Source organism: Meles meles, chromosome 21 (genome assembly GCF_922984935.1).
Source record: "Meles meles chromosome 21, mMelMel3.1 paternal haplotype, whole genome shotgun sequence".
NCBI classification, from domain to species: Eukaryota; Metazoa; Chordata; class Mammalia; order Carnivora; family Mustelidae; genus Meles; species Meles meles.
In genome coordinates, this window is record NC_060086.1 from 28,056,942 (window position 1) to 28,071,915 (window position 14,974).

General features: G+C 46.3%; 1 protein-coding gene across 5 annotated transcripts in view; it reads left to right on the top strand.

Moving 5' to 3' along the window:
• The window catches only part of DCUN1D3 (defective in cullin neddylation 1 domain containing 3), a 37,244-nt gene extending 24,968 nt beyond the window's left edge, over positions 1-12,276 (top strand). For all 5 annotated transcript variants that reach the window (XM_045992673.1, XM_045992671.1, XM_045992669.1 and 2 more), the window contains 2 exons: positions 8,645-9,180; positions 10,426-12,276. In XM_045992673.1, coding sequence (XP_045848629.1) covers positions 8,750-9,180; positions 10,426-10,909 — 915 coding nt within the window. In that variant the 5' untranslated portion in view covers positions 8,645-8,749 and the 3' untranslated portion in view covers positions 10,910-12,276. The remainder of the gene's footprint in view (positions 1-8,644; positions 9,181-10,425) is intronic.
• The last annotated feature ends 2,698 nt before the right edge of the window (positions 12,277-14,974 follow it).

Genomic DNA, 14,974 nt, shown 5'->3' on the forward strand with positions numbered 1-14,974 from the left:
CAAACATTTAAGAGATTGATTAGTTACCACATGATGAACCTGAGGCCTTCTTAGAGGAAGTATGTCTCTAGAAACCACATCTAAACATTTGTGGTGATTCTGGTGCCCCTTTAAGACATTTGGATGCAGTCATTTATCATCTTTGTATTGGGTTCCTTCCTCATCTCTCTACTCATTTCAGTTTCCTTTCTTGCCTTTCTTTTACTTAAGGGCAAAAAACCAAAGCTTATCTCCAGTTAAACTATTTTTCAGTCACTTTGTGACTACTGAGTTCTGAATTGCTCAGAAGGAAATTGAAAAGTGAACAGTTGATGTGGTAATTGGGTGTTTGAGGACTGACTAATCCTCTGCAGTCAGGTAAGCCTCTAGGGGGCTGGTACCCGTATGCCAACTGGAAGCCAGCAATCAGTACCTCATCCATGGTTTACCTTCAGCAGGGCCTAAGGCAGCTGTCTCTTAAGAAAGAGGACAAGCAAGGGGCGCTTGGGTGGCTCAGTGGGGTTAAAGAAAGAGGACAAGCAGTAAGCATAAAAGCAGAGATGAAGAATGCAGCAGGCTTGCTTGCCCTTTTTATTCTGGTACCGCGGAGCACAGATCCAGGACAGCCCTCAGCTCCTAAGCCTCCTAAGGAAGAAAATTGAAAAAGCTCGAGCAGAAACAAAAAGAGTAGTCCGGTGCCCCTTAATGATGTCTGCTTTGCACACAAGTGGGTAGCCTGACCTGTCCTGGTCAGTAGTGACAGCAAAAAAAAAGAAAAAGATTCCAAGTGTGGGTCAGTAAAATGATACTGGTTATTTTGAGTCATGTGGGATTAAACATAGCTCATTTCTGGAGCTCAGAGACCAAAAATGCCTCATTATTTGGTATTTGGAAACTATAAAGTACCTGCGTGTGTTGGCTTGGTTGGATTTGGCAAGTAGTATTGGTTCTAGCCAGCCCACATTGGCCTCAGTCCTCCAACTAGAGATATATTCTTGCTCTGGTCTATTTGAAGTGTGCAAGGTGAGGAAAAGTAAGAACACTTTAAAAAGAAAAGAAAATTACTCTGTGGAAAGAAGGCTGGTCTTAGCCATGTGACCTAAGATTATTTTACAGAAATAAAACCTGTTGGTTTATTTTTGTAAAAAAAAAAAAAAAAATTCTCAAAAAAAAGTTATCCCCCACCCCACCCCTGCTGCCCCTGCATCCCTCTTTTCTTTTCTTTTGCGCTTTTGAGATTTGTTGATGTAGAAAGTCATGTGTTCCTACCCAACCCGAACTGGAACTGCTTCCTGAGCTTGCTTCTGTAGTACATTTTAGGACAAAAAGTCTTTGAAAAGCATGAAAATAGCAGCAGACGGGTCTCGTTTGCTTTGGCAGAGGGAACGGCTTTTCCTCCCAAGCAGCTCTGGGTAAGAGACCTAATCTCCAAAGGTGATCTTGTAAGTCTCAAGTTCCAAGTGACAGCAGGCGACTCAACATTTCGAGTACTCTCTCAGTCTTACCTCTTTGTTACTTCTGTAACTTTACTTTCTAGGAAGTAGTTTACAAACGGCCACTACTCATTCCCTATCTTTTTCTCAGGCCATTCAGCATCTCTAGCTGCCAGGTGGGCTCAGGGGGCTCTTGTGGTCTTGCTTTGAGACTTCCAGGTGGGGTGGCCTCTGTCAGGACGGCGCATTAACCCCTGGCAGCTGGAGAAAAGCCATCTGATGAATTCATGTGCTCATGTTCTCTGGCCTTTGGGTGTCTGGCATATATAGTAAATAAAAACATGCACCCGGCTAGCTCTGCAGACTGTTCAGATGAAAGTTGGAAAGTGGTTTCTTATTGCCTTTCTGCAGAAACACCAGTATATGCCAGTGGTTTTTTGATTCTGAGTAGACACGAGATGGGAGCACAATGGGCTGGGTGAATGAGATGGGTCCCTTCTCTCCAGGAAGTCTCCAAGTAGATCACAAGTGCCTTGCTGACACTGATGTTTGGTGCCAGTGTTGGCTTCCTGTTTCTTAGCTCCTCATTTCATGAGGTTGCTCCTTGGGTGACAGGCTCCCCATCAGCGGCCAGGGCACATTCCTGAGCCGGCTTCCTGATCTGACCAGCGGCAGTAGTGAGCCGGCTCGCTCTGGTCTGTTTTCCATGTGCCAGGGCCTCTTGCTGACCCTGCAGAGATCAAACTAGGATGATTAAGGAGAGGCAGGCCTGCAAAAACAGTGTAATCTTTCACCCCTTGTTCAGACAAGAGTAGCCCCTGCTTTCTCTCTCCTCCTTTTGGACTTCTGGTCTCATTTTCTCTCGGGTCTGATAGGCTTGGGCAAGACGTATGAGAGTCGTTCCCTGAGCAGGCAACGTGCCAGTCTTTAGAAGGCTTGCACATTTAGGACTTTAGCCTTGTTGGATGCAAAAAAGTGAAGGGAGTCTCAGAACATTAAAGTCGGAAGGACTCGTCTAGACCCCTCACTTTAATGTTGGGGTCACACAGACTTGGAGAGGTTAAGTGACTTTTTCGAGGGCCCACACTGCATAGAGGTGCCAGACCAGAACCAAACCTGGGAGTTGATTCTGTATCTCTGGTACGTTTAAGTGTTGCTGGTGTACCTTTTCATCTTGGGCCATCATTATCTCTTGGGAGAAGTGTGTGTCTTTGGGACACGTCATAGCAGAGAATAGTAGTGATGCCAGCAAGGAAGAATGGGGGGGGGGGGGTTAGAATCAAATGGCCTGGATGTGAATCCAGAACTTTCCCTTTGTAGACTGGCTGTGGGACTTCAGGCCAAATTCCTTATCCTCTCTTCAGTTCTCTCTATAAAAAGCTCACATAGTATCCTCCTCATGTGGTTGGTTGTAGTGGGTTAAGTGTGACAGTTAACGTGAATCCCCTCCGTACATAGGTGTAATCTAAAAGATACTGCTCTTACTGAATGTTTTAAATCAGCTTCCCGCAGGACCAACCAGATTGGCCCTTTGACCCTTTCCTTTCCATTTGGTGTTTCCAGTCATTTAAAGACCAAACAAAAGCCACTTCTCTGAAACTTTCCCACAGGGCAGACTTTGGAGTCTGACAGGCTGGTTTTATCTCCTAGTGAGCCTGCTTAGTAGCTAAGAAAATTTGGTTTCCTCATCTGCAAAAGGTCTGACAGGCTAGGTGGTTGTGAGGTTGAAGGCGACGATGCATGGGAAGCAAGCCGCCCCATGTTCCGGACGTATGACTTCTCCTCCCCCAGCACCTCCACCTTTCTTTCCATGACACCAGTTCACACCCCTCTCTCCTTTTCCTGTCTCCAGTCACCCTGGGTCCTTGTGTGGTGTAGCCCTTCGTGGTCCTTCTCTTCCATAACCTGTCTCAGCAGTAGACAATAAGCCCAGGAGACCCAGGAACTTGTCTGCCTCTCGCTCATGGAACCGCCCGCGAGATAGATCAGCTCCAGATCCTTCTTTGGAGCCAGAGCATCCACGGGGACCACGGCCTCTGGGATTGCCCCAGGCCCGGCCGTGCCAGCTCCAGACCTGGGGCCAGGCAGACAGCCAAGCCCATCCCCGAGAGTAGCAGCCAGGGCTGGCACAGCGCGGTGCGGGGTGGCGAGGGGCTGGGGCTGGGGCTGATGTGCCGAGAGGGAGGGGGACAGAAGCATTTGGAGCCGAGATTGAAGGAGAAAAGCTGGAGGCTGATCCTGATCCAGCATAAACTGAGCAGAGTTACTGGCATCGATCTTTCAGGTAAACCGCAGAACTCTCTATTTGTGCCTAGAAGTAGGTTTCCCAGGGTGTGTGTATGTGTGTTTTCTTTATTCTTCTTCCTGCCTTTCCTTTCTCCCTGCCCCTGACTCCACTGAACTCTTTTATGCCCCTTAGCGGAAGCAGGAGAGCAGAATCCCTGTGAGGACCGGGAGACAAGGAACTGCCTTGGGTACTTGGGGAGTCCTGCATACCGGGGCTGCCCCCTGCCCCCTAAGAGCTGCACTGGCCAATGGAAAGAACACTGTTCTAGGAGCACGAGGCTTGATTCTGTCACCGACTTGGCAGGAGCAGCAGCAGCTATGATAAAGGTTAACACTTAGTGAGTCCTTTTGTGGGCAGAGCATCTCACATGGATTATCTCATTTACGTTGAGGTCCACCTGCCCTGTTTTAAAGTAAACGCTGACAGGCACATGTTGGTGGCATCACCGTGATTCTCGTCCAGGTTTGTCTGCTTCAAGAGCTCCTCCTCTTAATTACTCTGCCCCTGTTTTTTCCCTTCGTGAATAACTCCTTGACCTTGCTGTGCCTCCATTTCTTTTCTGTTGCGCGGAGCTACGTTTGGGTGTAGTGATTATAACGTACTACGAAATGCAGAGTGGTGTTCCTTAATAATGGTGCTCTGTTGCTGATAAAATTTGGCTTTTGGGGCGCCCAGGTGGTGCTGAGGCTGTCCGCTTCAGAGAGGCAGCTGAGATGACCAGCTGGAAAGGCAGTTCCATTAAAGTAGTATAAATGATTTTCAAGCTAGAAATTCTCTTTTTCAAATCTACAGAGCTAGGACCAAGAAGAAAGGGGAAAGGAGTCTGGAACTACTAGCTGGAAGCTTGCCCCAGGTTAGGGACAGGGGGTAACTACTGGGTTCAAGGTGTCCCTAGAGCAAAGCAAATACCCAGCTTGATTTTACTCAGCGTCAGTCACAAGGAAGTCTTACCCTATGGAGAATCCGAGCCTGCCTGCTTTGGGGCAGTGGCGCGCAGTGGCGCGTTTGAGCAAGATCAGTGTTGCAGTTCGAGAGCTTGGCCGGCAATAATGATGACCGATGGCTGTCCTCATTGTTGGTGGGGGCCGGGCGCACTGGGTGGCAAGTACCCTTTATCCGCATTTCCTGATGGAGTCTTTTTTTGTTGTTGTTGTTAAGATTTCGTTTTTTGACAGAAAGACCGTGAGAAAGGGAACACAAGCCGGGGGAATGGGAGAGGGAGAACAGGCTTCCCATGGAGCAGGGAGCCTGACGTGGGTCTTGATCCCAGGACTTGAGCTGAAGGCAGATACTTAAGGACTGGGCCACCCAGGCGCCCCTACTGATGGAATCCTTTCAACACTCTGAGGCAGATACCATTTTGTGGGTTGAGCAGATACAGGTTTTGATCAGAGTCAGCCATAATCACTGGCAGAGTTGAGCTTTGATTTCCGAGCCACAGCTTTTAACCATGCCGATGGACCAAAACAGCACTGCTTGAGGGCATCTTTGGCGAGGCTGAGTCCAAGGGCATCATGACTGCCTGAATCTCGGTGGCAGGGCTCTCTGGGAGAGGGCAGTGGGTAGGATGCCTTTCCTGAACACCGGGCATGGACAGTGCGTTCTCTTTCCAGTGGCTGGTGGTAAAACTTGCTCTTCTGGGATCACTGTGGTGACTTCAGAGCTTAGGACCTTGGTCGTGTTGGTGATCATGTTGGTGGGCTTTTCCTCGGTTCTCTGATGGGAGGTGGACTCGGCAATCTAGCCTAGTGCTAAAGGTGTGTTTCTCAAGACAGACATTGTGTGATGTTGGATGAGTTACTTTGTGCCTCAGTTTCCCTGTCTTTAAATGGGGTTGTGGTGAGGATATATGAGTTTTAAGTCCATAAAATGCTTATTAGCATAGTGTCAGACATGATATCAAGTATTCAATAATTGATAACTGCCATTATTAGCTGTTAGCCATCAGCTATCGAGCCCAGGGAGACTTTCAGCTTTAAAACACTTGAAGTGCTGTCAGCCTGGGACACTGGGCTTGTGTGAGACTGAGCCTGGGGAAGGCGCTGGGGGCACAGCTGTTTTCCTGGGGAAAGAGGTAGACACAAAAGGGAGGCCATTGAATAATCAGGGGGCTGTAGTCACCACCAGATCTGAAAATATTTTCTTCTGGCTTGAGATCATCACTTGCCTCACTCACCCACCCAGTGTGGGGGCCTTTCACAGATAGGGACCAGAATGGAAGAAAGAGATCTGACCTTCTGGTACTTGCTGATTGATCATCTGTTCAAATTGATTTTCCCCTCCTTTTTCTCATCTGCTGGGCATGTTAAAAGCCTTCAGGTTCTGCTGTGTCAGGTCATCAGAGATGCTCTTATGTGGAGGGCCGTTTGGGTAAATGGGATTAGGGCCTCTTTGGGAGGCCCATCTGTTCTGTCCCTACCTGAAGGCCTTGGCGCCAGGATTTGGAGGAAGCTGGTACAATGAAGCATCTGTCCTGTGGGGGTGGAGGTAAGTGGCCTGGGGTAGGTGGGTCAGACAGAGGCCAGGAAATCCTCTTACCCTGCCAGGTACCTGGGCCTCCCTCAGCAGGAGCTCAGCAGCAAACCCTGGTGAGTCAGCGTGCCTGGGAATTAGAATTGCCAGTCTGCGAGCATGTGGGGTTTGTGTAAGTTTGGGCCTTTTGTTTCTTTTAGCACTGTAGTCTTTAGAAACACAAATCTGGAAACCAGACCTTCCACATGGTACAGTCCTTTTTGTTTTGAGATACTTCAGCTCGAACAGTTGCTTTCCTTGTATGCTGGTCTTCCAAGAATTAACCCCTTGCCTTTTAAATTTTAATAGGTTGTGCTTAAGGTTTATTCCCTATACTGTTAAAGCATAAAAAGACTCAAGAAAACATACTTGGGTCTGTCTTTCCACACCAAAAAACCTTTCAGGTTTCAGTGGTTTTTGTGTGTGTTTCTTTTTGGGTTTGGGTTTTTTGTTTTTTTTTTTAAAGTCTAAGTGGAATTGCAAGTCTTTAGAGGGCATGTATGGGCATGTCTCTCTGTCATTCATTCTCTTTGAGGGTGAAGAATAGGACACACCCTGATAACGATGAGTCTCCAATAAGTTATAAGAATGATTTTGGTCATCATTTTAAACTTCTACACTCAGAAATTACCCGTAGGATTCCTTTTGAAGATAATCCAAACTTATCCAGGCACCATTTGGAGGAAATGAAAGCTCTTTAGGTAAAGTTGAAAGGTCCATCCTCTATAAAAAGCATCCTCTGCCCCACTGCCTGTCTCCTAAAGGCTTTGAATTTGGATCATGAAGGGCCATGAATGCTTCTTCCAGGAGCTGGAGAGGCATGGGACTGACCTTGATTTTGGTCCCCGTTACCTACTGTACTTCTGGTCTAAAGTTAATTAACATTGTGAGTTTGGTGACTGCAGCTATTATGACTGCCGGTAGACTTTTCCTACTAAGTTGTAGCTGGATCTTCTCGCGGGGTGGTTGAAATTAAGAAGAGTCCTGGGGCGCCTGGGTGGCTCAGTGGGTTAAGCGTCTGCCTTCGGCTCAAGTCATGATCCCAAGGTTCTGGGATTGAGCCCTGCATCCCCTTCTCTCTCTGCCTGCCTCTCTGCCTATTGTGATCTCTGTCTGTCAGATAAATAAATAAAATCTTAAAAAAAAAAAAAAAGTCCTGCGAAGACAGAGTTAGCAGAGAAATCACCTCACCCCTGGCTAGGAAATATCTCGCAATTCTTTTAAAAACACTTTTAAATAGCATAAGTTAAAAAAAAAGTAAAAAAAAAAAAAAATAGCATAAGTAATAAATAAACCACGATGATGAATTTGTAATATATCAGTGCAGATTTCTTTTTTTCTTTTTTTTTTAATATTTTATTTATTTGAGAGAGACAGTGAGAGAGCATGAACGACGAGAAGGTCAGAGAGAGAAGCAGACTCCCTGTGGAGCTGGGAGCCCGATGCGGGACTCGATCCTGGCACTCCGGGATCATGACCTGAGCCGAAGGCAGTGGTCCAACCAACTGAGCCACCCAGGCATCCCCAGATTTCTCTTTTTTATCTAGCAATTATTCTACCATTTAGAGACATTTGGATAAATCAGCCCCTCTTTTAAGGTGGAGACACTCCCTTGGAGGACTGAGCTTGCAGGCCTTGTAGGACCTTGCTGTTTACTGTGGCTTTGGCTTGTACTCTTCATGCAGCCTCCCAGAGGACCTGGTAGGGGGAGAGAAAGAAACTGGAGGACCGGGAACTGTGGCTGGTGTCTGGCTCCTGTGGGTGGGCAGAGGAAGGGTAGAGAAAGGGCATTTCTCCTACCTTGTGGGAGAGTCCCAGAAAGGAATCTGAAGAGATCAGAGACAAATTTTAGTTTGCTGTTTGGCTGGGACACTGCTTGTCGTCCTGACTCTACAAATCCTTTACCTCATCTTTAGGCCATTGTGAAACCATATAGTTGTCTTAAATGTGGCTACCTTCTCTCCCTAGTCATCCTACTTAAAAAGAAAATCTGAGGATTTTGACATGAGAGACTAGAAGATGAACTTTTTATTTACACCTTCTGGCTTAACCCAGGACCAAATAGCTTTCTTATGTGATGGCAAGTTGGCAAGACAGATTTCCTCTGGAATATTTCTGGCAAAACTGTAGTCTTCCTTGATGCGTTCTGCACATGAATCAACCTCTTTGTAACCTATGTTACCTTAAGAATTTTAGGAATTTTCTTATTGGTTCTCCATATGTGTCCGAGCCCTGCATTTCCAATGTGAAGGTATAGAGCTTACAGCGGGGTGGGGGGATGGCGATGAACTCGGGACGTCTCCCCTGGTTCAGGGTTGGCTCACGGAAATAGAGTGGTGCCCCAGGCTGCAGTCCCCGCAGGGGAAGAAGGGAATGGAATTTGTGAATGCCCGTCTCCCTGTCCTTTGGTAACTGCTTTGTAATTTTTTTCTAGGTTGGCTGGCTCCTCTGGCTGATGGCATGTTGAGGCACATGGGCCAGTGGCAGCGAGGGCATCTGATCCAGAGGGGGCCACTCTAGGGGCCAGGCCATCAGCACCATGGGCCAGTGTGTCACCAAGTGCAAGAATCCCTCATCAACCCTGGGCAGCAAGAACGGAGACCGTGACCCTGGCAGCAAGTCACACAGCAGGCGGAGCGCAGGCCACCGTGAGGAACAGCCACCAGCCTGTGGCAAGCCAGGTGGGGATATCCTTGTCAATGGGACCAAGAAGGCAGAGGCTGCCACCGAGCCCTGCCAGTTGCCAACGTCCTCTGGAGATGCTGGGAGGGAGCCCAAGTCCAATGCCGAGGAGTCTTCCCTGCAGAGGCTGGAAGAATTGTTCAGGCGCTACAAGGACGAGCGGGAGGATGCAATTTTGGAGGAAGGCATGGAGCGCTTTTGCAATGACTTATGTGTTGACCCCACGGAATTTCGAGTGCTGCTCTTGGCTTGGAAGTTCCAGGCCGCTACCATGTGCAAATTCACCAGGTTAGTCACAAAAACTTCCTGTCACCAGGTGAGCCGAGGAGGACAAGTGCACTCTTGGGCAGTGGGGCCCAGCTGGGGGAGAACTGGGTTGGCTTCTTAGGCTTTGGGGTAAGGCGTTCTTTTTTTGACCCGTTTCTCTAAAGCTGGTGCAGCCCTAGAAGAACAGGCAAGGACCATCTTTGCCTGAGGTTAAGGAGTAACCCATGTGATGCCCTGGGGCCACATACTGCTGCCCAGCCCCACTGCCCTTTTGGACCTTTAATCTTTCTTCCACCCCTTTGCTTATTCATTCCCTCACTCCCTCACCCACTGGATATTTATTGTACACCTCTCGTGTGCCAGGCACTGTGAATGCCGGGCTGGGGAGCGCCTTTGGGGAGCTGCCTCCATCAGGGTGCCGAGCCCCTTGCCCCTTCTGGCTCTGCACGCATGGGCCTCGGCCAGTGTCTGTGTCAGCAAGGACAGTTGGCCCTGGTGAGCAAGCAGTAGTTGTGCACACCGCTGTGGTCACGCGTCCCTGTTGAGGTGGTTTGTGAGGAGGGAGTGGCAAGGTCACCCCAACGTGTGATTTGCAGAGCACTGGGTTATAAATAAGAATTGACTTTGAGCCCCGCCCCGCAAGGTAGGTTGCCCAGCAGATTTCGGATGCCTTCTGTCTTCAGCTGAAACAGCATCTCTGAGATGATCATCAGTGAGAGACCATGTTGTAACCTGAACGTGTTATGTAGATGTTAAAAATACATACGCAGTTTTCGGTTTTTAATAACAGAACTTTGATCTCTGGGGCAGAGTTAGGCAGGTTTATCCGGAATCTTTGGCTCCAAAGATCTCTCTTGGCAGTCACCAAAAATATTCCAAAAACAAACAACCCATAGAGAATCAAAAGGAAAGCAGGAAGATTCCCCGTCTGGGAGGGGAGTCTGCAGCTTAATCTCTGTTGCAGAATGGGAGATAGGGCATCGAGCAGCGGGATAAGTGAATGAACCAAACACCATCAGCTGCCTACCGTGTGCCAGACACTGTTCGAAGCAGTTGACACATATTTTAAGTCCTCACCAAAACCCTGTGAAGTAAGGTGGTATTCTTACCATTTGACAGATGAAGAAATAGGACTAATTAGTAGAGGAGTTGAAATTCAAAGCCAGGTCGTCCATCCTCAAAGCCATGCTCTTACTTTGCTATATTGCTTCTCAGCAGATGATATTGTTTATAAATATTAATTGTGCCCCCTCCTTCCTGTTGCAGGAAGGAGTTTTTTGATGGCTGCAAAGCAATAAGTGCAGACAGCATTGATGGGATCTGTGCACGGTTCCCTAGCCTCTTAACGGAAGCCAAACAAGAGGATAAATTTAAGGATCTCTACCGGTTTACATTTCAGTTTGGTCTGGACTCTGAAGAAGGGCAGCGGTCACTGCATCGGGAAATAGCCATTGCCCTGTGGAAACTAGTCTTTACCCAGAACAATCCTCCAGTATTGGACCAGTGGCTAAACTTCCTAACTGAGAACCCCTCGGGGATCAAGGGCATCTCCCGGGACACCTGGAACATGTTCCTTAACTTCACTCAGGTGATTGGTCCTGACCTCAGCAACTACAGTGAAGACGAGGCCTGGCCAAGTCTCTTCGATACCTTTGTGGAGTGGGAAATGGAGCGAAGGAAAAGAGAAGGGGAAGGGAGAGGTGCACTCAGCTCAGGGCCCGAGGGCTTGTGTCCCGGGGAGCAGACTTAGTGGCTCTGTCCCAGGAGCAGCAGCAGCAGCACGGATCTGCCTGCTGCCCTGCAGCCAACCGAGGAATTGGACCTTTCTGGAAATTACTGAAGATCCAGATATTTTCTACTTTACACCTTTCTCTGCCTTGTATCTGAAAGGGCTCTAAAATGCTGTATCATGTTTTAGGCACTTTCTTCACTTTTTGGTTATTTTGGTTATTTCTTTTGGGGGGGGTTCCCCAAAATATTTGAACCTGGCTACATGTTGTGTACTTTTTTTTTTTTTTGAAGCCTTCAGATAGAATAAGCCTGCCATTTCTTGCACAAATTAGATTTCTTTGTGGGGGAGGGTGTAGAGCAGGGAGGGGGGAATGGGACGGTTAGGTTGAATTAACATTACAAGATGATACAGTGCCAGATCTCAGTTTTGCATATTCTGTTTTTCAGGGCAGGTCTGTACTGTGTGTAGTGCTGTTTACATGGTTGAATTTAGGTTGTAATAATTATTTTAAAAGATTTACACAGAATTGAATAGCAGTGTTAACTGTTAACCATATTGCATTAATTCCCAGGCGATTTAAAGCTCTTGGAGAGCCGAGGCCAGCCAAGAGCATTTGTAGTCTGGTTGACAACCCCCTTTTAAGCTAATTTATCCGAAACCCTTATTTTCTTCACTTCTTGCTCATTCCTTCTTTGACCTATTGCATTTCATGTTGAGTTTATCCATCAACATGCTGCACCTGTCAGTCAAGTGAGCAGTTGTTTTGTTTTTTTGTTTTTTGTTTTTTTTTAGAACACATAGTACTGAGAACCACTTAAGCATTGAATGCAGAGAAAGCAGTGCTACCTCAGTTTTGCTGGAAGTAGACTTTGATAGTTTTCTTTTTTCGATGAATTTTCTGTATTTTCATGTTGTAAGTGAAAATACTTTTTTTCTTTTTTTTTTTTTTTTCATTTGCCTTGGAGCCAAAGTTTCTGTTCCTGGTGGTCGGAAAACTGTGCCTGCCGGCCAACTGACTTGAAGGAAAACTGTGGTATGGAGCTCTGCTTGAATTTTTTTTTTTTTTTTTAAGTTTTTTTGAGTATCATCAGCTTACTTGTCTGGCAAGTGCAGATGCCTGGGACTGGCCTGAACTCTGCCAAACAAATATAGAAGTGTATTTAATAGTTAAACGTGTGCCCTTTCCCTTCTTGCTGCACCCACGTTGTCACTTAACCCCCAGGAGTTATTTATTATCTTCTTTGTTAATGTCAGGCTCATTTGGGGTGATGTGATGACTGTTTAGGTTTACATGACCCTTCTCTCCTTCCCCTACCCACAAATATGTATATATACATATATAAGATATGTATATATTTTACCTATATAAAATATATATATACACATATATGTATCTATATTCCTTTGTTTCTTTGCCTGCTAAAACTGGCCATAAAAGAGGGAGCTGCCTTCAATACATAAAGCATAAGAAGAGTGCCAGGGAACGTCATAAATGGAGGCTTTTGAATCTGAATTTGGACCATCTTCACTAAAGAGAGGATGAATTTTCTCAGCCTTTTCCTCACAAGAGGGAGGCCCGGTTCCCCAGACTCCTCCACGTGCTTGCTCCATAAGGCCAGCTTTGGCCAAACTGCCACACAGGAGCTGACTCTGGTCCTACCTGGTTTCAGTAGAGGGGCCTCTTGTTATTTTTCCATTAAAAAAAAAAACAAAAAAACAAAAACATGTCCTCAAAAAACTGTACTGGAAGGGTGGGTGGCAGGAACTTGTACAGTTCAGCTCCCAACACTTGGGAACAGATTGAAAAGGGAATCTTTTAAATAAAAAACTTATAAAATATTTATACTCTTGAGGTAATGAGAGTTTGTCTATTAAACATTTGGAGTTTTCTTCCCTAACTGCTTCCATCTGCCTCCCAGGTATATGTTTCTCAGCCTGGGCAGGATGCTTATTTTGAATTCCTTTATTAGGAACCTTATGGCTCTAGGCTCCCATCTTTCCAAAGACGATTACTTAGGGAGTTTCTGCAGTCGATGTTTTTCCAAGATTGACATTGATATAGGAAATGGTTGGAGTTTGATTTCTTTTTCTTTCTTTTTTTTGAAGATCCTAAACCTGGCAGTTGCCCCTTCTAGAGGGCAGAAGGGAAACTTAAAATCAGCCACGGCAAGTTAGCAGTACTGCTGGAAAGCTGAAGAGGGTCTCAGTCCAGATATCTGGCTTTGTTCTAGCCTGACACAAGTTCCTTATATAAATAGAGTTTCTAGGGGCCCCAGCAGGTTCTGTGGGCTCAACTGTAGTCAGGGTGCCCAGACTGAATTCTTAAAGATACTATACTGCCTTCTCATCTAGCCAGTCCTGCAACCCCCAGTTTTTCTTGATTATAGACTGGGTAGAGGTTGAAAAAGGGAAAAGGCAGGCTGCGTCTAGCCAGGTTAAGGCTCTCTTCTTAGATTACAAGGGTATATGGAGAGAAGTGCACAAAAGGGCTTGGCACTGAGGGTCCTGAGGACTCTGGAGGATCTGGATTCCTTCCCCGGCCTACAAGGTGGCATTCCATGCATGAGGTGTGCTAGAGTGGGTGGATTTTGTTAACTGTTCAGCCTCCCCACCCCCCACAAAAAGAGCCATTAAATTATTTTTGGTTATATTTTAATGATGTTTGCTACAGAAATGCAGTTGAGAAACCGGAAGAGGGAGCAGTTAGGGAAGGACTTACAGGTTCTATCCAGGTTGGCATTCCTGATGCAAGGATTTCCAAGCTTCTGTAGTGGCTGTGGGCCAGTGTCTGACTTGACCACAGGAAAAGCAGTTTTTTTGCAAAGGGATTGAAGGTGGGGTTTGTGTAGGATTTTATAATCACACTATCGAGAAATGAAAGGTCCCTGTTCCTTTTAATCTAGCAATAGGTTTGCTGTTTAATGACTGAGCCATAATTGTATGGAAGATGCCAGATGCATGCCCCTCAGGTAAGCCAGCGTGCTCTTTAACAATGTAACATCAGGGTGGTGTGAAGAGGGGCAGGATGTGGATGCCATTTTGAAAATAAGCAAATCACCTGCAGGTGACTATAAGAAATTCAATATGGATTGGGAAATCCTTGGTTTTTGGCAAGTGGCTTTGAGTTTGTGGTGTTTTAGGGATCAGAAAGCTGTATGAGATGAAGTGTTGCTTCATTGAAATGCTTTTCCCCCATTCCTGCCATATTTGAATGTATCATTAACCCGACCCCTGTAATGACACTTTACTATGCTTTAGCTGGATGCCTCAATAGTTTCCCTTATCTGTGCCAGTTGTGGTCCAAGTTGTGCCAGTTGGGTCCAAGACCCCCTAACTAGTCTTCTGATAAGAAAAATTAGAGCTGGGTAAAGATCCAAATTTAACCCACGCCCAGAGGCCCAAAGAAATCCAACTGGAAATGTAATGTACAAGGCAGTGTTTTCAATATTAAACTTCCCTAAGGAAGGCACAAACTAGCCTTCTTGGAAAGGAAGAAGGGATTAAGCCACAGAGTATTTAGTTCATCATTGATACAGTTCTACTCTCCCAGGGACTCATGCCAAAATTCAGTCTTCAGTGCTGGAACCTGCAGGGTGTGGAACTCCATAGTTTATGTGATGGCCTCAAATGCTGTACTATGCCAAACTGCACTGAACAACGGTGGGAAGTTACTGGGATAAGGACTTGGGTCTAAAAGCTTAAAAACCAAAACATCTATATTTAGGACTGGTTTGCCACATTTAAAAGAGAAGTCTTGAGTGTAGGGAAGCTCAGGAGTAGACCCAATTATACCATTACAAAGGCTGGAGAGAAGCTGCTGCTAGGTGTGTTTTGTTTTAGCTGCCTGCTTTGCTGTTTTTGTGTCTCTTAATGTTTACTTAGTGATACTTGAACATCTTGGTAACTGACAAAGGTCTTCCATTGGAGGGACTTGAAAAATACTGGTAACTGACAAAGGTCTTCCTTTGCTGGGACTCTAGCAGTAACTTGTTTAAGCAGCTGAAAGGACTATTAAAAGTTATTAACATGTGTTAATTGGGTCTCATTTGAGGACCTATCTTATTGATCCTCCTCCTCCATAAT